The 25,275-nt window shown below is 38.3% G+C and overlaps 3 protein-coding genes and 1 long non-coding RNA gene across 11 annotated transcripts; all 4 read right to left on the bottom strand.

Annotated features, from left to right (window-relative positions):
* Positions 1-489: 489 nt before the first annotated feature.
* LOC116719691 (uncharacterized) lies at positions 490-882 on the bottom strand. Its single transcript, XR_004339246.1, has 2 exons — positions 797-882; positions 490-712 (listed from the first exon to the last, which is right to left on the bottom strand). It is a non-coding gene; the product is annotated as an uncharacterized LOC116719691 (long non-coding RNA).
* A 3,149-nt stretch (positions 883-4,031) lies between these two features.
* On the bottom strand, positions 4,032-14,119 carry LOC116719682 (GTPase IMAP family member 9-like). Of its 5 annotated transcripts, none has more exons than XM_032562287.1 (3): positions 12,948-14,119; positions 12,213-12,347; positions 4,032-5,950 (listed from the first exon to the last, which is right to left on the bottom strand). In XM_032562287.1, the coding sequence occupies exons 2-3, from the start codon at positions 12,304-12,306 to the stop codon at positions 5,067-5,069; spliced, it is 978 nt and encodes a 325-aa protein (XP_032418178.1). In that variant the 5' UTR covers positions 12,307-12,347; positions 12,948-14,119; the 3' UTR covers positions 4,032-5,066. The 5 variants fall into 5 exon arrangements, with proteins under 5 accessions (XP_032418178.1, XP_032418177.1, XP_032418176.1 ...); XM_032562286.1 differs by lacking the exons at positions 12,213-12,347; positions 12,948-14,119 and adding exons at positions 7,077-7,184; positions 7,900-8,030; XM_032562285.1 differs by lacking the exons at positions 12,213-12,347; positions 12,948-14,119 and adding exons at positions 7,077-7,187; positions 7,802-8,025.
* A 305-nt stretch (positions 14,120-14,424) lies between these two features.
* On the bottom strand, positions 14,425-22,606 carry LOC116719676 (GTPase IMAP family member 9-like). Of its 4 annotated transcripts, XM_032562268.1 has the most exons (5): positions 22,145-22,205; positions 21,821-21,899; positions 21,592-21,635; positions 16,322-16,432; positions 14,425-15,689 (listed from the first exon to the last, which is right to left on the bottom strand). In XM_032562268.1, the coding sequence occupies exons 1-5, from the start codon at positions 22,176-22,178 to the stop codon at positions 14,806-14,808; spliced, it is 1,152 nt and encodes a 383-aa protein (XP_032418159.1). In that variant the 5' UTR covers positions 22,179-22,205; the 3' UTR covers positions 14,425-14,805. The 4 variants fall into 4 exon arrangements, with proteins under 4 accessions (XP_032418159.1, XP_032418161.1, XP_032418160.1 ...); XM_032562270.1 differs by lacking the exons at positions 21,592-21,635; positions 21,821-21,899 and adding an exon at positions 22,400-22,606 and having other exon boundaries at positions 22,145-22,211; XM_032562269.1 differs by lacking the exons at positions 21,592-21,635; positions 21,821-21,899 and having other exon boundaries at positions 22,145-22,605.
* Positions 22,607-22,976: 370 nt separating this feature from the next.
* Positions 22,977-24,388, bottom strand: rasd2b (RASD family member 2b). Its single transcript, XM_032562281.1, has 2 exons — positions 23,720-24,388; positions 22,977-23,559 (listed from the first exon to the last, which is right to left on the bottom strand). The coding sequence occupies exons 1-2, from the start codon at positions 24,309-24,311 to the stop codon at positions 23,018-23,020; spliced, it is 1,134 nt and encodes a 377-aa protein (XP_032418172.1). The 5' UTR covers positions 24,312-24,388; the 3' UTR covers positions 22,977-23,017.
* Positions 24,389-25,275: the final 887 nt, after the last annotated feature.

Here is a 25,275-nt window from a genome sequence, read left to right as displayed (position 1 = left end):
CAGATAGTGAGCTCCAAGTGTTTAATGTGTGAAGGTCACCCTAACATCAGACTAATCTTTAGCTCCCTCTAGTGGCCCAAGTTGAGACTCAGATTGGGAAACTCCAAAATGTTAAAATTACTTTCAAAAGAAAATGCTAAAATTAAAATAATACCCTACTCCTAAATCTGCCATAGGTGTGAATAATTTTTTGTATGTGTAGATTCTTTGAAACTTCTTTTGAAATTCCTTCTTGGTTTCAGAAACACAACATAGCCTAAGATGCATATTGTGACACAGTGAACAGATCATCTGCCCTTCACTGCCCAGGCTGATATGACAGTACATGTCAATTTGACTTGTTCTGTCTGCATATAGTTTCAACACACCTTAATAACATTTGAGATAAAACCTAAAAAGTACAAAATATCCTTATCTGACATCTGTTACACAATGTTACGGCCCGACTCTGATGACTGCAACAAGGAACTGGGAGGACACGACAACAAGAACCATTTTAAGCCCTTCATAGGCATTTATTATTAAAATGATTGTCTAGATTTAGTGGGCGGCAGCCCAAGAACCGCTACACCGGCGTGTGCTCCCTTCGGCCTGGTCCTCCGCCTGGTGCAGATCTCCCTCAGTCATGGACTGGTTTGCCCCCACAGGCCTCAGCCTCTGCTCCCAGGTCTGGTCAAGCGACGCCTCCAACATCCTCTTATAAATCATAAACCTAAAAATAATAATATATGAAATTAATTAGATTCTCTTTGCAAGAAACATCAAATATCTTATAGCTGATGTTCAATTTACTCACATCATTGATTCTCATCTCCACATTACTATCAGCAGAGTTCAACACGTTTGCATTGATTCCATCCACTGAAAACACAAAGTAAACATGATGTGATTCTGTGGAGGATTTATGTGTTTGTATATAATCTGTATAAATGTACAAGGCACGTGCAGAGGGTGGGGAGATGGGGGCTTGAGCCCCTGCCCATTTTATCCTTGATGCCCCTAGTGCCCTTTTTGAGTTTTTTTTTTTTTATCTATATGTCAGAAGGCCTGTTTGTGCCCCTCAGCAATAATATTTAGCTAAATATAATAATTTAGTTAAAATAAATAGTCTGGCTGCCCTCAGTCTAATATTGACTCTCAGAGCCTCCATGTTCTTCAGACTCTGGGTCCATGGTGAGGAGGGGGCGGATTGGCGCCTCTAACTATCAAATTATGGGCAAGAATATTTTTTCATACACTGGTTTGTGAATAAAAACGTAGGTCTGATGTTGACGTTAGAAAAACTGTTTCTATTTATATTTTTATAATCGTCCTTGAAATAGCGGGACAAAACCGGCCTCGTCCCTAAACTGAGAAATGTTTCGGCTGCAGAGAAACTTCTGACTTTAACTTCATCATTCTGCTAAAGGCCCGGTTCGCTACAGGCAGCTTGAGTCGGTCCACCGACAGATATAAAGAATATCTGTCTTTATATCAGATATCCTGATATAAAGACACGGTACTGACTGTCACCACGAGTCGCAACGCAGCTCAAAGCCCCGGTACCACCTGGTACCACATGGTATCGCCTGGTACCACCTGCTCTCTGTTCCCTCTGCTTCTCCTTAACGTTTCTACCAGGCGGGTTAAAGCCGCTGCTGACGGGATCTGGGCTGGAGGTTTGCGGCTGTAAATAGAAGTTATTGCAGAACCTCAAGTGTTAAAGGAAGATTCGGCCCAAAGCATTTAGAGTTCATAAAATAAACATCAGAGAAAATATTGCAGCAATAATTAGAACCGCAGCAAAAAGCCAAACATGCCACAATGAAATAAATCAAAATGTCTCCAAAGCATCGGGGGACTGACAGGGGCCACCAGGAGATTCCAGGTAGATTCCAGGTAGATTCCAGAGATCCGCATTGCAGCAGCTGTTCCTCCAGGGCCGGCCCAAGGTAATATGGGGCCTTAGACAGAACCCCCTACCCCCGGAACCCGTCCTACTAAGAACCTCAGCATCACTAACATGTTTAAATATTGATAATGTGAATCTGTGAGAGGGAGACCAGGTTTATTGGCCGAGTTTAAAATCAATCACTGATTATTGGTTATTTGCTGTGATGTATTTGTGAACAAACCCAATTCAAACACAAAGATTACACCATATTGTAGCCATGGTAACACAACAATCAAACTATCAAGATGATTCTTTAAACTTTTACAAAGTAAACGTCCTAATTAAATCCTAAATGTACTATTTATTTTTCTCAGCTGAATGCATTAAATAAAATTTTATAACATTGTCATTCTCTATAAATGATGCTACAGGTTTAGATCTATGGTCTGTGTTACAATTAAACCATTTCTAGGGGCCCCTGAATATCTGGAGGGCCCTGAACGGCCCCTACCAGCAGCTAGTGAGTTTTCTTGGCCTTGATATCTCAGTCTTATAATTCTAGGTCTTAGAGGTTTAACATCAAACTATTATATAGAGTTAACCCCTTTGAGCTTTTTGGATCTATAAATCAGTCTGCAGCCAGGTTGTTCTAGAGGCTGCAGAACAGTCCTTTATTAGGGCTATTTATTTAGTCCTAATAAATATATATTATTAGGGCTTAATTAGTAAAATGGCAGCAATTTTGTTTATTTCATAACTTTATAACCTTTGACCTTCTCTCCTCTGATCTGTTTAACAGCTACAGTCTCAGATCAGCTCAGCCCTCCAGGACTGTCAGCAGCAGAAACAGAAACTTTATACCTGATGGGGAAAATATAGACTATATTTGCTTTGCATTTCCCTGCATGATGACAATGATATAGTAGGATCCAATTAGATTCTTGATTAATATGGGTTGTTGCTATGTTGTTGTATGGAGTTTTTGTTCAATGTGTCCCTTTTTTAAATTTGAGCCCCTGCCCCACCATAGGTCTCTGCACGGCCCTGCAACCTTGGATGGACGCTTGTGAGCCAAAGTGCTGAACTCACCCCCACCGTCCGGGTAAATCTGCAGCTAAATGCAAATGTTCCTCATTGGTGTTGTAGCAAGAAGATAATTTAAATGCTGGCCTTGGGTCTTTAAGGAATTTGCATGTTGTCCCCATTCATGCGTGTGTTCTCTCTGGCTTCCTCCCGCAGTTCAAAAGTATACGATAGGTTAACTAGCTGCTCTATAATTTAAATGTAGTAATTGCATCACATTTTCTGAACCTCAACCTCTGATCAAACTAAAACCACTCTCTGTGGCCCCCTGCTGGTAGAGATTATTGACGTAACAAAATACATTTAATGTCCAGTTGCAGATATGAAATGCTCCTCTGGCCAAGCAGAACTGATGCATGGTCAATGCAAACCCTCTTGTGGGAGACATTTTTGATGTAAACAAAACAAAACAAAACAAAAAGCAGCTCCACTGTTGTTGATGCTTCTTGCACAGACAGCCACAGTGCAAGAAACTGCACACAACCACCTTTGTGTGGTTGTTGCTGATAGTCGGTCTAGTTCATATGCACACATATTGTTTTTTTAATCTCCACTACATCTTGAAAACTTGGCTTTCTGAAATATCTGGATTAATAGTCATGATAGCACAAGACGTTTTACAAATCGACTTTTAAAAACAATCGTTGGACCGTGGAAAGTATCTAGAAAAGAACTGTTTTACTGAGTCTACCGCTAAGAGGAATCGAAATAAATTATTTTCTGTTGATGTCTGTTCCTTGGGTTTCGAGTTGTTTGCTCCCCCTGTGCTTAAGTCTGGACTTGGGACAATACTGATCACATTTGCTTAGAGGAAAGACAAACAGAGCTTATCGTAAATATTTATGGTTGCAAGAGGGAAGGAGGTGTTTAAATTAAAGGAGCTCAATTTATCTCTCCTGTTGTTCTAATGCTGCTTTAAAGGGACAGATGACAACCTGTGTCTGTAAAACAGCTGAGAACAGCTGGCTGTTAAACAACACAGCTGATGTCAACTGACTTTTAAAGTAAATGTGGTAAAAATGTGGTATTGTTGCTTAAAATGAACTTAGTAGAAATGTTTCACACAAGCTTAAAACGTGTTTCTTTAAGCGTTTATTTAAACAGAGGTTTGTATTACACCAAATCCAGCAAAATTATACAAATCATTTCAAACTTTTCAAAACATAGCAGCCATCCCATGCAACATTCTGATTAAACGCATAAAATGTAAAAGAAACAAAGCCTTCAAACAAAACAAAGAATAAAATTGAAGTAGAACGAATTTTGCAACTTTAATCTTGACACATTTTTAAGTAACATTCTGATAGCAAGCAAATTATGTTGAACAGAAAGTTAAATTAAAACCACTTGACAGCCTCATCTTTAAATGATAAAGTGAAGTAAATATGAAGAGTACTTACACAATTTTTACTATTTGCACCTAATTACAGTCCTGAAAAGTGCCATATTTTCATTTGTTGGTCACTTACACTTTTAGTTTTAATTTTGAGGTTTGGAAATTGTTAAACAGACATAATTCTCAGTTTCACATATGCAATGTTTTATCTTTATCTTTTGATCTGTGATTGTATCATTGTCATGTATTTTACTTATCCTTAATTGCACCCTGAGGCACCTTGTGCAGCACGAGCTGTTGGAAATAAGTTTGACATTGATACTGTCTTACTCATGGAGGCAATAGCAAAAGGTTACAATTAGACTTGTCAGATGAAAAAGTGATAGATTTAAATAAAACATCAATAAATCAACACAGTTTTCATTACGTCAATCAGACATTTGTCAGACCTGTTACTAAGCTGTTGGACACATTAAATGTAAATAAGTGTCTGCAGAAAGCATAAACTGTGCATGAGTTGCATCAGGATAAATAAGAGCAGAGCTCTGTTATGCCGATGAAGACAGTGTTCAATTGCCAAAAAAAGAACAATCAAAACATGAAGAATCAGAGAACCAAAATACAAAACCTAAATTATTCAGAGATTGACAATATACATCAAGATTGGATTCCGGGTCTTTGTTTTCTATAGACGATACTTAGACATTGTCACCATTGTATTCATCCATTCATGGTTGTGATTTGTTGGTTCATTTTGTCACATTTCTCACCGATTTAAGGAAACACATGCTCAAAAAGTTCACAGTCTTCAACGACAAAACCAAGAACCTTTCCCATTGCTGTAAAGTAGTTATGCTTAGCAGACTTCATTCCTTTGGAAACCATTTTTAATACTCTACACCATAAACGAAGTTTTTCCTTTCTCTCCTTCTGCTTTCTTGCTTCCTGTTTATCTTCTTCACACTTAGATTTACACCTTTTCCCCTCTGTCTTTTTTGTTCTTTCGTATTCCTGCCTGCATGCTCTAAACTCTTCCTCCTCCAGTTCCCTCTGGGCCTTGTAGTACATACTGTTGGTGTAATGGTCTCCCCCATTTATTTGAACCATTTCATCTATTTTATGCAGAAGTTCTGTTACCTGTTTTCTGTCTGAACTTTGCCCATTGATTAACGAGTGGTATCTTCCTCCACACTGCTGTATTAGAGTTTGTAGTTGTTTGCTTTCTGCCACATAGTCCTCAACAGATTTACCTCTCAACAAGTCAGCATGAGTGAACAGGACTATGGTGTAAGTAGCAGCAGCAGAGCCAAAGTTATCCTGGATCCACTTCACAGTGTCCTTTTCCTCTTTTGTGAATCTTGACTTTACGTTTATCACTAACAGAAAAGCATGAGGCCCAGGAACTGACAGCTTAACACACTGCTCAATGTCTTCTTTGAGTTGTACTTGTGTTTTATCTGTGTCAAATATTCCAGGGGAGTCGATCACCACGATGTTCCTGTCTCCTTCCAGTCGTTCTCGTTTCTCACAGGTTTTTGTCACTGACTCAGCCGAGGCGTCTTCTCTAAACACAGAGTGGCCCAAGATGGTGTTTCCTGATGCACTCTTTCCAGAGCCAGTTTTTCCAACCAAAAAGAGAGTCCGCTGCTTTGAAAAGCCTGAGAAAAGATTCAGAAAATTTTCCAGTTGTTAATGTTACAAGATACTTTGTTTACCAATGAATATGAACAAAACGTCTTCATATATTTTTTGGAAGAATAGTGTACATCAATACACAAAGTGAATGCACTGTGATACTACTATGATAGTCACATAAAAGTGTTTGGTCTCAACTATCTTTGCTGTTTGTTATGTTGATGCCTTTCCTTTGAGGTATTGTAGTTTTTTCATAGTTTTTTATAGTTCTCAATGTTATGAACTTCTTCAGTTTTAACAAAATATATGAACAATAGCTGCATACATTCTTAGTAGTGCATATCAATTTACAAAGTAAATAGTATTTTTAGTCTTAACATGGAGATATTGTCATATTATAAGTAAATTTATCTGCCAATGGAACACGTACTTTTTCACCAATATTAAGGAATTATTTACTTAAAACAAACCCATATGTCTTTCTGAAGAGATACTGGTAAGTTAGGTTTGACTTATTTCAAGTGTAATGAGATGTTTGCACTAAAAACAAGACTAAAAATACTTGGTAAGGTTTTGTGATTTTGAGGTGTACACATTTCAATAAAGGCTGGAAATATTTCACTATGCATGTAATTAATCCATAAAATCTACAAGCTTGGGGCGTGCTGTGGTGGCACAGGGGGTTAGCATGCCCCACGTTTGGAGGCCTTAGTCCTCATCGCGGGTTCGACTCCCGGTCCCGACGACCTTCACCGCATGTCTTCTCACCCTCCTTCCTGTCTGCCTACTGTCAAAAAAAAAAATACGAGCCACTAGCGCCGCAAAAAAACTCTTCGGAGAAAAAAAAATCTACAAGCTTCTCAAAAACATATTTTCACAATTGCCTTTTTTATGTACAGTGCTTTTAGTTAGATTGCTAATTTTGCATTTGTAGCTATGTCAACGTTTTTGACATCAAAATTCAAAAGAAGATCTTGACCAGGCCATATTTTTTATTTTTACCCATTTCCTTTGAGGTGTTCGCTTAATGTGTGAAGGAATGAAGTCTTGACATCACTTTAAAGGTGTAGTTCTATTGTTTGCCTCCTACCACACGTTAAAATCCTGCTCCATTTTGTACAGGTTAAATTTAGTGTGTTAGTTTCATACCTGTGCTGTGAGATTGGCAGTGAGTCATGAGTTCACACAATGCGAACACCAAAAGGTGGCGCCAAACTCGGCTCCAAGCCTTCTGGGCCAACATCATAGGATCACCAGCTTCTGTCAAACAACAAATAAATAAAACTTTACATTTTAAATACAGAGTTTAATTAGACATTTGAACCTTGTTGAAGTTTCAAAACTATTTTTATGTCTGTATTTTAAAAAAGATGTTATGTTGGGTTTTTATGAAGTTGTTTGTCAATGTCGTGAGCTGTACTCTTGACTAGGAAACTGAAACCGTCTATCACTTATGTCCATCTTCTTGCTCAGGTTGTATAAAAACTAAAACAATATTTCTACTGCTAGGCATACCAGTGGGACAGCAATCCAGCAGATCCACTCAGATTATATCGATAATGCTATGCAATAGGAAGTTACACTTTCTGCCTTTTGGTTAAAGTCATGAATATTTACTAAAATGCTAAAAAAAATTTTAAAAAATCAGTTTTCAACAAATGCACAAAAAGTTAAATCAGAATCGCAACTTGGCAAAACACGCAGGTTACCTGTCGAGATCAAGTACAGTTGCCACCACTTTTTTGCCATCCACTAAAACATATACAAAACCCCTTCGACTGAAACTTAAATTGTAAGCAGCTGCAGACAAACAGTAAAATCCCAACTTTTCTTCATCTGCTTAACCAGTTCAAGTGTCTTTACATTCATAATACTAGTTCCTTATGTTCCTCCACCATGAAGTGTGTTCCCTCCTGCCATTTGATCTACTTAGCAAAACCGATTAGAAAGCTGAGAATATCATATAGCATACCACAACAGGCTTCAGTGGCTTCGGACCTCTGAAATGTCCCAAACTAAAGCAAAGAGACATGAAAACCTGTTTCACTAGACACGCAGTAACATCATGAAAGCAAAACTGAAACTTAACATTCCACGTCACTGCCGTCTCCGCCTGGGCATAGACTTTAACCCTCACATTAAGATAAAAATAATTAATCTTTCCACCTACCATATTTTTGTCTTCTGGAAATCTCCACTATTATTTGTAGTTTGATCACCAACAGGGCCGGCCCACGGCATAAGCAAACTAAGCAGCCGCTTAGGGCCCCAGGGCCATCAAGGGGTCCCCTCAGTGGAGCTGATTTTTATTTTAATTTTTTTTAGTAACAATTTCTAAGTCATTATAATAACAAAAACACACAATATCATCATGAATAGATTTGTTTTTATAACAATATATATTTGATAATGAATGTAAAAATCATTACTTTATGGACACAAAGTAGAAATTGCTCTTGGGGTCCCCCTGGTGGCCGGTTATCTCTTCGCCGGTAATCTGAGCTGCATTGTGCAGAGCATCCAAACGTCCAAAGCTCCGGTCAGAAGATAAGTTAGCAAAACAACGTTTCAAAAAAGCATTTATCCTTCAGGGAGAAAGAAAAGAGGAAGAATAGAAAAAAGCCGAGATAAAGGTTTGTTTTAATGTGTCTTCGTAATGTAATGTTTATTAAAAAAAAGATTTGTGAAGCTGCTAATAGAAATTTTGCTTTATTGAACGGTTCAGTTCAACAACCAAACATTTATGCTAGTCTCTTTGTGTGAAGCTGAGTTTTAAGCAGTTGATTCTCTGGCTTGACTCTGTATATTTCTGTGTTCTTTTTGACTTCAAAACAACGTGTTTGAAGATGTTTGATATGAATAATTAAAACTTCTCAATGTTTGAAATTGTCTTGCAAAGTGTTTTCCATCAGGCTACACGGATACTGCACTAATATATCAATGAGCTGCTCTAAGCTGCAGTTGGTGACATGTTGTTTGCTGTTGAGCATTTATGTATCAAAAACAATATTTTACATCAACATATAAGGTATGTGGAACTTCTGTTAAAATCATTTGAAGGCTCAGATACTCAAACCGGTACCGGTACCGGTCCACATTCTCAGGGGCGAAAAACTCATCTTGTGTAAATTACATTTTTAGCTATTGGAGTAACGCTTAAGAGAAATTTATTTAATCAAAGAATGTCATAAATATGTGTGTAGAGCTGCACCGATGCCCAGTTACTGATCTTTAAAAATTCTGACCTGCTCATTTTGATTTTGGCCAATACCAATTTTTTTGTCTGAAATGTCACTAAATATAGCAAGAAAGTCAGTGATTTGGCAACAGTGGGGTGAATATTGTTAACTGTAAACGTGCAGACATGACCTTGTGGGCCGGTCTGTCAGTCAAACGTCTCACTGTAGAGCAGAAGAGAACAGAGGCTGATTTTTAAACCTTTGCTGACGAAAATAAGATCAGTGGGTAAGATTGGCTTCACATGTAAGTATTGGCCAATTATGATCCCCCAAAAGTAAGGACATCAGTGCCCAGAAATCAACTGGCCGATAAATGTATCCTGTATTATACATGCATAGGATGTAATGTAAACAGGACTATAAGAAATGCAGTAAGTTTATAGCAGGTGTGTGAATGACCTAATTGTCTAACAGTTGATTCCAGCCGGTCCACATTGTTAGCAGAAATAAAGGGCCCCAAAACCAAATTTCGCTTTAGGCCCCATGACGGCCGGCCCTGATCACCAAATATATATCAGTTCACAAACAGACTTAGGGCTGTTGCAAGAGTAAAATTTTGCGTGTAGAGGGATCAGAGCCAATTAGAAATCCAAGAAAAAGAAAAAAGAAACGTTTGTCAGGAAGCCAGTCCAAACACAAAGAATACTGTACTGTGTGCCCCACAAGCACTGCACTCGCAAGACATAATATCAAATCTCTTTATTGTCAAATCAGAGATTTGACAGAGATAGAATCATCTTTTTAATAACTACAAAAGATGAGAGTTTAATAGGATTTAATTGACTCTTCTGCTACTAAGTAAGAGTTTGACAAAAACATTGTGACAATATCGCATACTATTTTCTTTTTTAAGTATGACCTATCTGAGTCACAAGGCTGTTCCAGTTCCAGCAGCAGATGTCACTTTTGTGAGTAATGAATGAAGCATCAAGTAATGAACTGTTGGACAAAGCAAAGAGCAGAAAAGCTTTATTGCTTCATGAGGCTTCACTTGGCCATCAATAATGGCTTCACTAAGTATTGTTTCCCCTGTATAGGATCAAATTCAATCTGAAATGAAATCAGAAAATGATTAAATTAAAAGGAAATGTAAGAAGCATATTCAAGTAAGCATTTATTAAATGAAAAACTATTGAATTAAACGAAATGCAGTAAAACTGATGCAAACCACTCCAGATTTTTAAAACATAGGAATTGTCCTTTCAGATTGAACCCATAAAACGAAAAATAAAAAACGTTGAAACAAAACTAAGAAACTTCAAGAAAAGTCGATCGTTTTGAATTCAAATACAGCCACTTGATTACAACAAGAATGTTTTTTCAGTACATGATCTTAAAACGATTAACTGAAGGAAAACACAATGGTTACATACAGTCAATCCTGACAGTTGGACTTTTGTTTTTGCATTTGCACGTACCGGTATTTATAATTAAGTGAAGAATTATCAAAAAGAGATGTGCCAAACCTGTCTTACGTTGTTGAACATGTTTTTTCTGTGAGGAAGATAAATCTCTACAGCAGAGCATCAACTGTGCATTGCTAGTGTCAGGTTATAAGAGCAGTGATGTGTTATGTTAAAAAAAAGTGTTCACATGCACAAAATAGTAAGAAAATCCAAGGTGAAAACCAAAACATAGCCTGAATTATTCAGATATAGAAAATAAAAGTCCCAGGATTTGATTTCATGTCTTTGTTTTCTGTAGATTAGGAACTGTTGTCTACCAGTGTCCTGATTAAACAGTTCATTCATCGTTGTGCATTGTTGTGATATGTTGTCTCATTTTGTTACAGTTCTCAGTCCATCAAATAGTTAATGACGTCACATTTGTCTACAAAAAGATCAAGTGCAGTGTCTGCTGCAATAACGTAGGGATTTCCCAAAAAAAACAAAATTACTTTGGAACCAAAATTTATTACATTACACAAAGAAGTACGTTTTTCCTCTCTCTCCCTCTTCTCTCTTTCCTCTCGTTCCTCTTCTTCACACCTTTTATTTTCTGCCTTTCTCCTCTCATATTCCTGCCTACATGCTTTTAACTCTTCCTCCTCCAGTTCCCTCTGGGCATTGTAGTACATACTGTTGGTGTAGTGATGTCCCCCATTTATTTGAACCATTTCATCTATTTTATGCAGAAGTTCTGTGACCTGTTTTCTGTCTGAACTCTGCCCATTGATTAACGAGTGGTATCTTCCTCCACACTGCTGTATTAGAGTTTGTAGTTGTTTGCTTTCTGCCACATAGTCCTCAACAGATTTACCTCTCAACAAGTCAGCATGAGTGAACAGGACTATGGTGTAAGTAGCAGCAGCAGAGCCAAAGTTATCCTGGATCCACTTCACAGTGTCCTTTTCCTCTTTTGTGAATCTCGACTTTAAGTTTATCACTAACAGAAAAGCATGAGGCCCAGGAACTGACAGCTTAACACACTGCTCAATGTCTTCTTTGAGTTGCACTTGTGTTTTATCTGTGTCAAATATTCCCGGGGAGTCGATCACCACGATGTTCCTGTCTCCTTCCAGTCGCTCTCGTTTCTCACAGGTTTTTGTCACCGACTCAGCCGAGGCGTCTTCTCTAAACACAGAGTGGCCCAAGATGGTGTTTCCTGATGCACTCTTTCCAGAGCCAGTTTTTCCAACCAAAAAGAGAATCTGCTGCTTTGAAAAGCCTGAGAAAAGATTCAGAAAATTCTCCAGTTGTCAGTGTTGCAGTATACTTTTTAGCTATGTAAGTAAACAATATCTGTACCAGCAGTCTACTGCATGTTTATGAGCTTCACATTCTGAAATATGTTATCAAAACATATTTTCACAATATAATTGTTTTAGATGAACATATGCATTACTTATTCTGCACCAGCAGTTGTTATGTTAACATTTTTAACATCAAAATTCAAAGAAAGACCATGTTATTATAGTTTTTGTTTGTTTTTTATCCGTGTGAAGAAATGGAGTTTAGAAATGACTTTAAACAACTGTCTCTTACTCTGTATTAAAATCCTGCTTCATTCTGTTCAGGTTAAACACAGTGTGTTATTTTAATCTCACCTTTGCTTTGAGACTGGCAGTGAGCCATGACTCCACATAATGTAAACACCAAAAGGTGGAAGCAAACTCGGTTCCAAGCCTTCCCGTCTACCATCACAGGATCACCAGTTTCTGTCCAAACACGGTTATATAAAACTGTAAATTGAACACAATCACAATTTAATTAGACCTTTGAAAATTGATGACACAGCAAAACGCTTTTCAGGCCTGCATAAAAATAGGACACGTCATGGGCTGTACTGGGAAAGTGAAACAATCCAGCACTGGTGTTCTCTGAACAGTAAGACACAACAAATGTATGAAATAAACAGACAACGTCTCTCCAATACATGAGTTTAGTAACAAAAATTTAACCTTACAGTTAAATACTTCAATCAACAAACTCATTACCTTTGCTGGATGTTTGCATTCTTGCTCACGTGTATAAAACTAAAATCCAGATCTAATACAGTTGCTGCCTCTGTGTTGCAGTTCACCAAGATAAATATGAAACCCTTTTCTACAGACACTGTTACTTGACTACAATGTAAACAGTGACCAGCTGCAGAAAATGAATAAAGTCTTTGATTTCCTAAACTTTCTTATATCTTCTTATCTGGTATAAGTGTCTTTCCTTGCACAATATTTGTTCCTTATCAGTTTCCCTCCACCATTAACAAGACATCAAAATACCAGCCTACCACTCAGTCTATTTAGCACAGATGAATAGAAAGCTGAGAATATCATATAGCATACCACGACAGGCTTCAGTGAGCTGCTTCGGATCGCTGAAATGTCCCAGACTAAAGCAGAGAGAAATGAAAATCTTACACCAGACAAGCGCGATCTCGCGAAGCCAAAATTGAAACTTAACATTCCACTACCTGTCTGACCTGTCTGTAGAGCGTATTTGTCTGATAAGCTCTACAGCTTATCACCGTGCTTATTTGCGTCAGACAATCACAAAGAAAACTCGGTTTCTACCGCTTCTCAAATAAAACTTGCGAATGGCGCAGCAGCAGCAAAATTTAGTTGATTTTTTGTAGTGATTTACACATGAAATCCTGAGTAGACAGTATGTTTCCTGCTTGTTTCTAAGTAAACCTGAGACCTACTGTAGTTACGCCCTAGTAAGTGACAATCATCTAACACTGGTATTCTTCCTGGTCCGTTGAGGCAGTTGTTTAAGCTAATCTTAATTTAGGTACAATTCGGCCACACTAACAAAATTTAACAAAAGTTAACAAAAGTGGGTTACTTTATGCTTTGTGCTGTACACATTTCTGGTAATGCTGCATGAGGAATTCAAGAATATTATGTTTAAACTAATCTAGTTGAAAACTAATTTCACTTCATTTTCAAATTTCTCTACAAACCTGGTTTCTAAGCATTGACAGTATACACTGAACTGCAAGATCATTGCATGCTTTTATTTATTTTATTCTTCATTTTAAATTTTTGCAGTTTTTAACCTTTTGTACTTTGTTAGTTTCATCATTCTATCTCATCTTTTACTCAATAGTTAAGCTGTGTGTAACTAGCTTAGTGAGTTTGTTGAATGAAGTATTTAACTGTAAGGTTAAATTATTTTTGTTTCTAAACTCATATAGTGGAGAGATGTTGTCTGTGTTTATTTCATACATGTGTTGCGTCTTGACACCAGTGCTGGATTCATGCCTTCATCTATTATTATTTTAAAACCTATACGGTTTATCACACAGGTACTTATAAGCAATACCTGAGAGTGATTTTTGCCAGGTGGTGCCTCAGCATGGTACATTTTAGATAACTAAATAGTTTATTAATCATTGCTCTATGCAATAATTGACAGCCAAAACAGACTTACTGTTGCACAATATTTGAGTCAATTATGCTGGTCAGGAGCAGATGACGGAAATTGGGGAGAGGTCTTCTAATCTGCTTGAAGACCTCTTAAAGTCTTCAAGCAGGCTTGAGGAGGTGTTGGTCAATGTGTGAGCTAAAGAGAAAAATGTTTCATTTTCTGCTTAAACAGTTTTAAAACCACTACCACGTTGGCTAGACATTTATTTAGAAATAAAACCAACAACAATACCCTGTATTAGCAAGAGTTGGAATAATTGCTGCTTTTTCTGTTTTAAATAAATACACTAGTTGATATCATAGATCTTCATTCAGAATTCTTGAGTAAATATGTTGTCGTGGTATTTTTGCTTAAAATTAACTTAGTGAGGTGAGTCGGCTGGAACAGTGGTTAGAGTTCTGAAACATGTTCACCAGTTTAATGACAAGTTTGGCACATCTCTGACTGAGATGAAGAAGAGCATAAACTGTGCATGAGTTGTGTCGGGATAACTAAGAGCAGTGCTGTGTAACGTTGATGAAACTTGTGTTCATATGCACAAAATAATATTAATTAAAAATGAACAACTAAGAAGGAAAAACCCAAAACACAGAGCCTGAATTGTTCATATTGACAATACACATGCAAGGTGTGGATTTTATGTGTCTGTATTCTGTAAATTAGATATCGTCAGCTACCAGTGTTACCAGCTCAATTACTGTTAAACATGCACCGTTGTGTTCACCCAGTGATCAATATATATTGGTTCATTTAGACACATTTTCTATTGCTTTAAGAAAATACAGAGCCTATGAGTTCACAGTCAGCAACGAAGAAACCAACAGCACCTCCTATTTTCACAAGGTAGAAATAGTTTGTCATCATCAATCCCTTGGCAGTAAGACTTAATAGTTTACACCAAAAACGGAACTTTTCATCTCTCTCCCTCTTCTCTCTATCCTTCTGTCTCTCTCTTTCATATTCACTTTTACACCTTTCCCTCTCTGCCTGTCTTTTTCTCTCTTCTTCCTCCCACCATGCTCTAAACTCTTCCTCGTCCAGTTTCCTCTGGGCATTGTAGTACATACTGTTGGTGTAATGGTCTCCCCCATTTATTTGAACCATTTCATCTATTTTATGCAGAAGTTCTGTGACCTGTTTTCTGTCTGAACTCTGCCCATTGATTAACGAGTGGTATCTTCCTCCACACTGCTGTATTAAAGCTTGTAGTTGTTTGCTTTCTGCCACATAGTCCTCAACAGATTTACCTCTCAACAAGTCGGTATGAGTGAACAGGACTATGGTGTAAGTAGCAGCAGCAGAGCCAAAGTTATCCTGGATCCACTTCACAGTGTCCTTTTCCTCTTTTGTGAATCTCGACTTTAAGTTTATCACTAACAGAAAAGCATGAGGCCCAGGAACTGACAGCTTAACACACTGCTCAATGTCTTCTTTGAGTTGCACTTGTGTTTTATCTGTGTCAAATATTCCCGGGGAGTCGATCACCACGATGTTCCTGTCTCCTTCCAGTCGCTCTCGTTTCTCACAGGTTTTTGTCACCGACTCAGCCGAGGCGTCTTCTCTAAACACAGAGTGGCCCAAGATGGTGTTTCCTGATGCACTCTTTCCAGAGCCAGTTTTTCCAACCAAAAAGAGAGTCCGCTGCTTTGAAAAGCCTGAGAAAAGATTCAGAAAATTCTCCAGTTGTTAATGTTACAAGATACTTTTTTTTACCAATGAATATGAACAAAACATCTTCATTTATTTTTTGGAAGACTAGTGTACATCAATACACAAAGTGAATCACATAAAGTCACATAAAAGTGTTTGGTGTCAACGATCTTTGCTGTTTGTTATGTTGATGCCTTTCCTTTGAGGTATTATAGTTTTTTCAGTGACCGTGTTGCATGTCTCAGAACAGAGTTGAAATGCTCAAAACTACCTGTTCAATCTTTAAATCATTGTGTCACTTCACAAAAAACAGCAATTTCGCATTCCTTTGATGAAGTTGCAAATGCTTTCGTACATCAAAAAGTATTATATGGATTTCTGTTGAACAGTCTTGACCTCCGCAGCATTTAAGCAAAGATTTGTCGTATGGGTTCTCTGTCCTGCCCCAGGATCAATGATTGTCACCTGTGTGGGTTTGTTGACAAAGGACCGTTCATTAAAGTCTGCTTTGGGTCCAGACCAAACAAGTGGAAAAATGGATTTTCCAGTGTTAATACAACCTAACTTATTTGTGTTGTAAAAATGATTGGTGCTTCATTCTGTTCATGTTAAACACAGTGTGTTATTTTAATCCCACCTTTGCTTTGAGACTGGCAGTGAGCCATGACTCCACATAATGCAAACACCAAAAGGTGGAAGCAAACTCGGTTCCAAGCCTTCCCGTCTAACATCACAGGATCACAAATTTCTGTCAAAACACAAAACACAAGGTCTAATTAAACTGTGATTGATTAGACATTTGAAACTTGGCATTTCAAAACGCTCTTCAGGCCTGTATTGAAAGAACAAAGTTTTTTGCCCACATCATGGGCAAAACCCACTCTTGGCTGGGAAACTGAAACGGTTTATCGTGTTTGTTGGTGTTATTGCTCTGCTAAAGGAATATTTAATTTTCCTGTCTGTTTTAGATGATCTTATATATTAAGAAAGTAAAATGTTTGCCTTTGGATTAAAGTCTTGTATAAATGCAGAGTGGAAAAGGTAGGAAAGAACAAATTTTATGAAATACATATAGGTAAATATATGGAAGACCAAAACTGACATAATAAGAAATAAAAGCACATCCAGATCTAATACAGTTGCTGCCTCTGTGTTGCAGTTCACCAAGATAAATATGAAACCCTTTTCTACAGACACTGTTACTTGACTACAATGTAAATGGTGACCAGCTGCAGAAAATGAGTAAAGTCTTTGATTTCCTAAACTTTCTTATATCTTCTTATCCGGTATAAGTGTCTTTCCTTGCACAATATTTGTTCCTTATCAGTTTCCCTCCACCAAAAACAAGACATCAAAATATGTTTCAACCTATAGTACCACTCAGTCTATTTAGCACAGACGAATAAAAAGCTGAGAATATCATATAGCATACCACGACAGGCTTCAGTGGCTTCGGATTGCTGAAATGTCCCAGACTAAACAAAGAGAAATGTTTAGTTTGGGACTAAATGTTTGTTACACCAAACATTCGCGACAACGCAAAAGCAAAACTGAAACTTAACATTCCACGTCACTACCCTGCATATACCCCAGATATAGACAAGAAATCTTGGTCTCTACAATTGTACTGCTTCTCAATTAAAACTTGAGCTTTATCTGAGAATGGTGCAGCAATTTGTGTCAGAGATTTACATGAAAACCTGAGTGGACACTATATTTTCTGTTTTTCTAAGTAAAGCTTCCTGAAGACCCTAAGTGACTGTCACCTCACACTGGTATTCTTCCTGGTCCGTTGAGGCAGCCGTTTCCTGAATTATGGTTTGAGGAGAAATTTGGACACACACTTTTTTTCACAAGACTGTATCGGTCTATTTAGATTGGGTATTACTCTTTACCTTTCTCCTCCTTATTTCCAAATTATTTCACTGCAACGCAATAATTAATTGCACTGTGTTCTGGTTCACTGCAACAGAGCTGCTTGTAGATATTTCCTGCAATATGCGCAAAGTTTTGGAATGTAACAAGAAATGCAAATAAAGAACCCAGACATTTTAACTCGTGAGGAAACAGAGAAAAGCCTCAACCTGCTCCAGCATGCAACTTTGTGAGCACGCATTGCCCTCTAGTGGTCTTGAAGAAGCATAGCCACTTTTCAGCCCATTTGCTCGCCGTTTTTCTTTTGTTTTGTTAACTGTTAGGTGAAAATTACTTTTTAAAATGTTAACACTTGTGATAGCAGGAAAACGTGAAGGTTCTGGAGTAACTATCTCTGTCTCCTGACCTTAATATCACCAAAACACTTTGGGAAAGTCTCAAACACGCGACACATGAAGGCAACATTTTACAAGAACGGAGTCTTTACATTAAAACATTAAAAACAAACCTCTGATCAGGGTCATTTGGTTTGTTTCTATTGTTATAATGGTTCAGGGCAGTTACTGTTTGATAATAAATAGCTTAATGCAACCAATAACTAATTGAAGAAATGTTTTGCATCAGCACTCCTATAGTCTGTTAAAAAAGTATTAAATTCGAACAAAAACAAAAAGAAATACTGCAGTCGTATGTAAACTTCTGAGCACAGCTGCAGTTGCGTGACAGCATTGCAGCCCAGATTTTATCTCTGCAGCATGGTCTCACTGAGCTCCTGTGAATTACTGGCTGATTGTTGGTCTGTCAACAAACACAGCGTTAAACACATAAGGTGCCGTCTTGCTGACGTTTCCACCTTAAGGTTGAATTCATGGAAGCTCCTGAAAAGTCTTGATGACAACCAAACCAGCTGGAAACCAGGGTTTATTTTCTGTTCAGTTTTGCTCTATTTGTACTGCAGCTGAAAAAAATGAGTCCTTGCCTTGATTGAAAGGTAACATGAGTCACTGTGGAAACTCTTTAAGCTTATATGTTCTTTTTACACGACAGAGAAGTGGATGCGAAATTCAACAGAAGTGGGTTTTTTACTCTGCTTTTGGACATAACCTGAATGTTAGAGGAAATTACTAACATGAGATGAAAAAATATCAGATGTAGATGTATGGTTCATAAAATTATCTTTAGCAACTTTTCCCTCCTGTTCAAGATAAAATTATATGTATCTTTTTTTGTTTGACTTTAAAGAGATAACTGTTTGTAAAAAAACTAAAAACATAAAATAAGTAGGTATAAATAACAATCAAACTAAATTGTATTAAGGCATGTCTTCGGCTCTCCAGGTGAAGATGCATAATTTCTAGGTCTGGCAAAAAAACCCTGAATTTTCATTGGCTGGAGGGCTTAGGTCCATGTGGGACCCACTGGTCCTTATGGGATTCAAAGTCTGGGCCCCATATGTTGAAGAGCTGTTTGGGGGTTAGAGGTTAGGACTAAGGTTGAGTTAAATTAAGTTTAGATTAGGTTTAGACATGTACTGGTAATGGTTGAATTTAGGGTAAGGCTATGTGTGTGGGGGTGTAGGCGTGTGTGTGTGCGGGGTTGGGCGTGCGTGTGTGTGTGTGTGTGGGCGTGTGGGGGGGTGTGCGTGTTTGTGTTTCAAGGATAAAGAGAAGACAACAGGGATGTGAATCCTCTTCACCTGTAGGCAGAGGCTGGAGCATCTGTTCAAGTGTTTTGCTGTGAATGTGCTGGCAGTGATTGCTCAGACAAAGAGGGAGCCACTGCACGTGCAGCACGGCTGTGTGAGCTTCAGTGAAATGAAAACAGCTGCAGTTTTCTGTAATTTAAACTTTACGCACGTGACACCTTGCTGTAGAGGAGAAATCTCAACCTTGTTTGTTCCAGAGGCATAAAAAAACAAACAAACTATGATTAATTATTGATCTTAGGCTTGCAGTTTATGTCCTGGTACATCGTTATGGGTTGGAACTTTTTCAAAAAGTTCATTTATTTCGGTAAATAAAATTTTAAGTGTAATGCATATATAGATTACTTACACACAGAGAAAGATATAGTATATTACCAACAGAATTTTTATTAATTTTAAAGGTTATAGCCTCCAGCTAATGAAAACCCAAAACTCAGTTTTCAATACAGAAATGTTGACCAAGTATAAAACATTTAATGCCACAGTCAGGACTGCTTTTATATGGAATACTTCAAGATGACATGGAGGTGATTATCTTCCTATTGACAATACTATGATATTGCAAAGTATGCCTAGATGGCTTAGGTTAAGTGTATTTGCCCATACAGCATTAAACCACATATTGCTACATTTGGAAATGTTGGTAAATGTGATGTCCTGCTCAGTATGGATCATAGGAGTTTTGTTTGAATGCTGTTGGACTTTACATTTGATGGCTTTTTAATTGTGAATTATATTTACTGAATAGTGACCGGCTGTTTTTATGCATTTCTTATCAAAAAGAAAAATATAAATAAATACCCAGCTGGGTTGGGAACTCCAGGTGGAAATTAGCACCAGAGCTACAACCTGATACAGTGCATCTTTCCTCTTGAGGTTAGTGTTTATTGTACATTGTCCCTGTTTTAAAGTGATAAAATAATAATAAAAAATGAAATCAGCATATTCTGAAAGACTCTAGAACCTTTTTACAAATTGAATATTAAAATGACTCTACTTTAAACCACTGTGTTGTCATTGAGCACCGTCTTGAACGCTTTGTAAATCTCCCCCTAAAGTGCTGAATTAATACTCACACTGTGCTTGTTCCATACATTCAACACCAGAATTAAAGGGAATTAATTTCAAATTTGAATGAGAGCCCACATTTCAAATCTGAAAGTAAGTGCTGAGAGTTTACAATCGCAGAAACTTGTTCACCCTCCGTTTTATATGTATGAATATCCTAAATATGAACATAGACAAGCCTGATATAGACAGTGGAAGTGATGAGCATAGATCTAACATCCACACAGGCTTATGAGCTGTGCTGTGCTTGACTCAGACGAGGCTGCGTGTGAAGACTAAGAATGAGTGGCTGCAGATGATGCATTCACTGCCCAAGCCCTCTGAAGGATATGGTCAGAATCTGCACTTCAACAATAACCTTCTGTTAGCTGTTCTCTCTGGTCAAATAATGGTTTTATTGGTGTGTTTCCAATCATCTCTCAGCATCTCTCTCGCCTTATCTCTAACATTGCTCTGAGCCTTTCAGAAGTGATGACTCACACCTTTATAACAATACCCAATTTTCATTTGTGTGAAAGCATAATGGCACCCAGGCAGTAACAGTGTGCTGTAATTATTAAGTTAGATTATTTGAGCATTATTTCATCTCTCTTTTTTTCAGTTGACAAAGCAGAAGCAATTCAGATTTTATTTTTCCAACAAATATTACCTGAGACGAAAAGGAGTGGGCGATGCTTAAGTGATATGAGAAGCAACCGTGAATATTGTACCGTGGAGATTTATTGTCTGTTACTAAGAGGACTCCAAAGCAGTACCCATGGAAACACATCCTTTGACCCTCTGACAAAAACAAAACTTTTATCCGCAATTACAAATAACCCTATTTAGAATGATAGATGTATGAAATGTTTCTCCATATTAGGATCTAATTTTCCCCCCTTCTTTCCCTGTTGTGATTATACATACCAAGCATCCTTTTTTTTGAAGGTTTCCTTACAAATAAACAAGTAAATAAATAAATAAACGAAAAGATGAACGGAACAAAATGTAAACAAATGTATTCATGGGGTCTCCTGTCAGATCTGAGAATTAGTAGGTATTTGCCAGCTGGGAAACCTTGCTTTTATGCGAGTGCTGAAGGTGTGTGGGATTTCTGACAATCACGATTCAGTTATTACGCACTAAAAACAAACACACACACACACACCCACACACACACACACACACACAGGAAGAGGAAAAAGCAAGTAGGAGGGAAAACACAGAGTTGCAGCCGCCTAATAGATTTCTGAAAGCAGGTTATGTAAGGCTGAACAAACCAAGGTGCCACGTTCCTGAGTCAACAGCCTCCCACAGTGTCCTTCTAGAAAGAAAGAAATAGATAGATAGATAGATAGATAGATAGATAGATAGATAGATAGATAGATAGATAGATAGATAGATAGATAGATAGATAGATAGATAGATAGGTAGATAGATAGATAGATGTAAATGGTGTATATTATTAGTGTTCTTTACTGATAACCTAGTCTTATACAGTCGGTTAACCTTGATGTGTTCGGTTGATGAAGGGAGTCAGACCACAGGAGTTGCTGGTTGTTCTTTAACGCAGGTTGCTGGCAGAGGCCTGGACAAATGGAAATAAAAATGCCCTTTAACATGCAGCTCTTCCATTCATTCAGTCGGAATTCCCCTCTTCCCAGGCAGACTAGCGCCAACTGAAGGTAGTACAGTACTATTGTTCTTGTAAATAAATCCACAATAATAAAAAAGGTAGATTTCTTGTAAAATAAAATAAAAAACTCTGAATGTTTTGTGCCCTTAATACAACCAGCTTAAACATTGTAGAACAACAGAACCAAATACACATACCTGCACAAATGGAAATATAAATGCCCTTTAGCATGCAGCTCTTCCATTCACAGGTGTCGGATTTCCCCTAGCAGACAAGCACATGGAGAAACCCTGTGACTAACTAATAACAATATCTTTAAGAAAAATTTTCTTAACTTGTCAAAAAGAATACTCTTTTGTATTGTAACAAACATTCACAGCTGCATGTACTTACAATTATTTTACATATTTCATAAAACGCGAGCTTAATCAAAAGCAAAGAAAGTTTCCTACCTCTTCCCAGGTAGCCTAGCGCCTACTGAAGGTAGTGCACAGTACTGATGTCATAAGACGCTCTCTTAAAGTGACAGTACAGGTACTAGTGCTTATCAAAATAAGTAAAATAATAAAATTCTTAAAATATAACCAAAAAAATAGGCTTTTTCAGTGTTAATCAGAATTTGGTGAAATTTCAAACATTATAGTAATAAAAAATAAAAGCACACTTTCTAAAGCTGTCACACTATGATGTCAATTGCTGCAATCTTCTTTGTCGAAAGATAATAAACACGCTTTATTTTATTAAAAATAATTTATTTATTTTTAATCATTTTGATTTTAAAAAGTCAAAGTGATCATTTATTGACATTTCTTCGAGAAGAAAAGTGCTCATGCGTTGTTGTAATCCACAGGTCAAACTCCAGTCCTCGAGGGCCGCTGTCCTGCAGTTTTTGCGCCACAGGTACAAAACACTGGAATGAAATGGCTTAATTGCCTCCTTGTGTAGATCAGTTCTCCAGAGCCTTAATGACCTAATTATTCTATTCAGGTGTGGTGCAGCAGAGGCACATCTAAAAGTTGCAGGACAGCGGCCCTTGAGGACTGGAGTTTGATGTAATCGCTCTCAGTCCGTTACTGAATTTGACATTTCTCTAGTCCTTGGCCCGGTTTTGTTCCCTTCCGTGGCCCAATGATCTGCCGAAGATCTGTGGTGAAGCTCGGCCGACGGGCCAGTGGGTATAGGGTGCCACAGGGATCATCTCGCCTCTCCACCTTTCCACCCTTCCACGCCGCCCGGTCCGTCCGCATGGCCTGGTACGACCGGAGGGACACTTTGCGGTGCTGAAACGGACCCGTTTCCGTCGGAAGGCCGCCCCGCTTCGCCAGGGTCTCGAAGACTTTGTCGAGGTTGGTGCTGTCCTTCGCAGATGTTTCAAAATACGTGCAGTCACCGCCGAGTGCTTTGAGCACTTCCGCGCGTGAAATCCCTCTCTGGGAGTCAAGGTCCGCTTTGTTGGCGCAGACCACGAGCGGGACCCGCGGCTGTGCGCAATGCCCCGGCACCGAGGACTTGGTGAGCTTGGATTTAGCGGCCAAAATCTCCTCTCGCAGGTTGCACACCTCCTCGAAAGAGCTCCTGTCGTCGAGGCTGAAGACGAGTAGGAAAATATCTCCTGTGGAAATGACAAAATAAAATAAACAATTCGAAGTTGTTTAGTTAATTGTACGCATTGTGCAGATAACAAATTGCGCAAGCAGTTGTAACATTCACAATAATTTGTCTGTAAGTTTCACATTGTTTAAGCTACTTTTGCATACTGAGACAATGCGCACCAGTGAGAATGGAGAGTCGCCGCTTGGCCGGGAAATCCCTCTCCCTGGACGCGTCCAGGATGTCTATTTGGTAGGTCTCCCCGCGGATGCAAAATAACTTCCTAAGGAAATCCTCAGAGGTCGGACTGTACTCCTCCACAAACCCGTCCCGGAGGTATCTTCTGAGGATGGCGGTCTTACCAACCCGCGGCGCACCGAGAACTACGATGCGTTTACAGTTCTGCGGCTTGGTGAGGTAAAGCGGGTCCGGTCGGTGCTGCAGACCGCTGCGACGGGTCGGGCCGTGAAAGACTAAATCTGTTAGCTGATCCAACGAGGATCGCTTGGCGGGATGGCTGTTCTTTGCGCCGCCTGTCTTCTTCTCCTCTTTCCACTGAGACGTGGCTACTTTAAGCAGACCTAAGCCCGCTTTGATTCCAGACGAACTCAGCTGCTGCGACGCGTGTTTGTAAGCCAGCCAGACCTTGGAGAGACCAGAGCACTGTCCGTCATTGTTCTCCTGCAGGTGCGTTTCTTTTTCGGCACATTTGAGCTGGTGCCGCACAGAAACGGAGCTGGTCGGGGCGCCAGTGGAAATGCTTCCCATTTCCATCGCTACTGGCGCTTTTTTAAAATTTTTTTTTATTTTCTTCTTTTTGCGCAGCCGAAAAGCGGACAGAATCACAGATGAGGCTGGGATTCCTCAGTTCTCTGTGTGTTTGCTGATGTCAGCTGCCTTTATATACTCGCTCCTCAGCCCCGGGAGGGATTCGTCCGCGTCATGCTGACAGAAAAAACAGGATAGCACTGAGCAGGGAGCAGAACACATTGAATGTGATGTACTAACACGATTGTCCTGTTTCTAACGTTAATCTTTCTGTAAAATAATAATAATAACAACAACAACAACAATAATAATATTAACCAAGAAATCATGATCTGACATAAATTTGTTATAAAAGTATTACTGATTAAACTTTAAAAATTATGTAGCTTTATGTCATTAAAGCTAAAGTTTAATCAGTAATACTTTTGTAACATCAGATCGTGATTTCTTGGTTAATGTCAAGTTGTCGTAATGAAGACATTTTGAATAATGTCAACTTTGTATTAAAAGTCAACAGTCATAAATATTCATGAAGACTCATTCATGTTCATGGCAGGCGTTATGTCATGTTTATGACGGTGTCATGACAGCCTTATTCACTCAAATAAAGTGTTACCAAAGTAACGGATACTCTGTTCACAGCGAGTAACTTGGCTGAATGAAGAAGAAGAAGCAGCTCGTTTTAACCAAAAATTCACCTGAGACACACACCTACTTGCAGTTTTTGATAAAGTTTCAATAAATTTCTTTATTTTGAAAAAAAATGATTTGGGGGGAAAAATTGCTTCTTTTGCCTTACTTTGTTATTTTGTAATAATGTTGTTTATATTGATTATTTTTATTTTGATCTTTGAAATGCTAAAATTTTCCCATAACGTTATATTTCCCTTTGTCTGTTGGTGTTTTTTTTTTTTTTTGTCGCGTTCTAATGAATATCTAAAATTTTATTCATGGTAATTGTTTATATTCA

Source organism: Xiphophorus hellerii, chromosome 5 (genome assembly GCF_003331165.1).
Source record: "Xiphophorus hellerii strain 12219 chromosome 5, Xiphophorus_hellerii-4.1, whole genome shotgun sequence".
Classification (NCBI taxonomy): Eukaryota; Metazoa; Chordata; class Actinopteri; order Cyprinodontiformes; family Poeciliidae; genus Xiphophorus; species Xiphophorus hellerii.
Note: the sequence above shows the minus strand (reverse complement) of the source record. Positions and strands in the feature narration are given on the sequence as shown.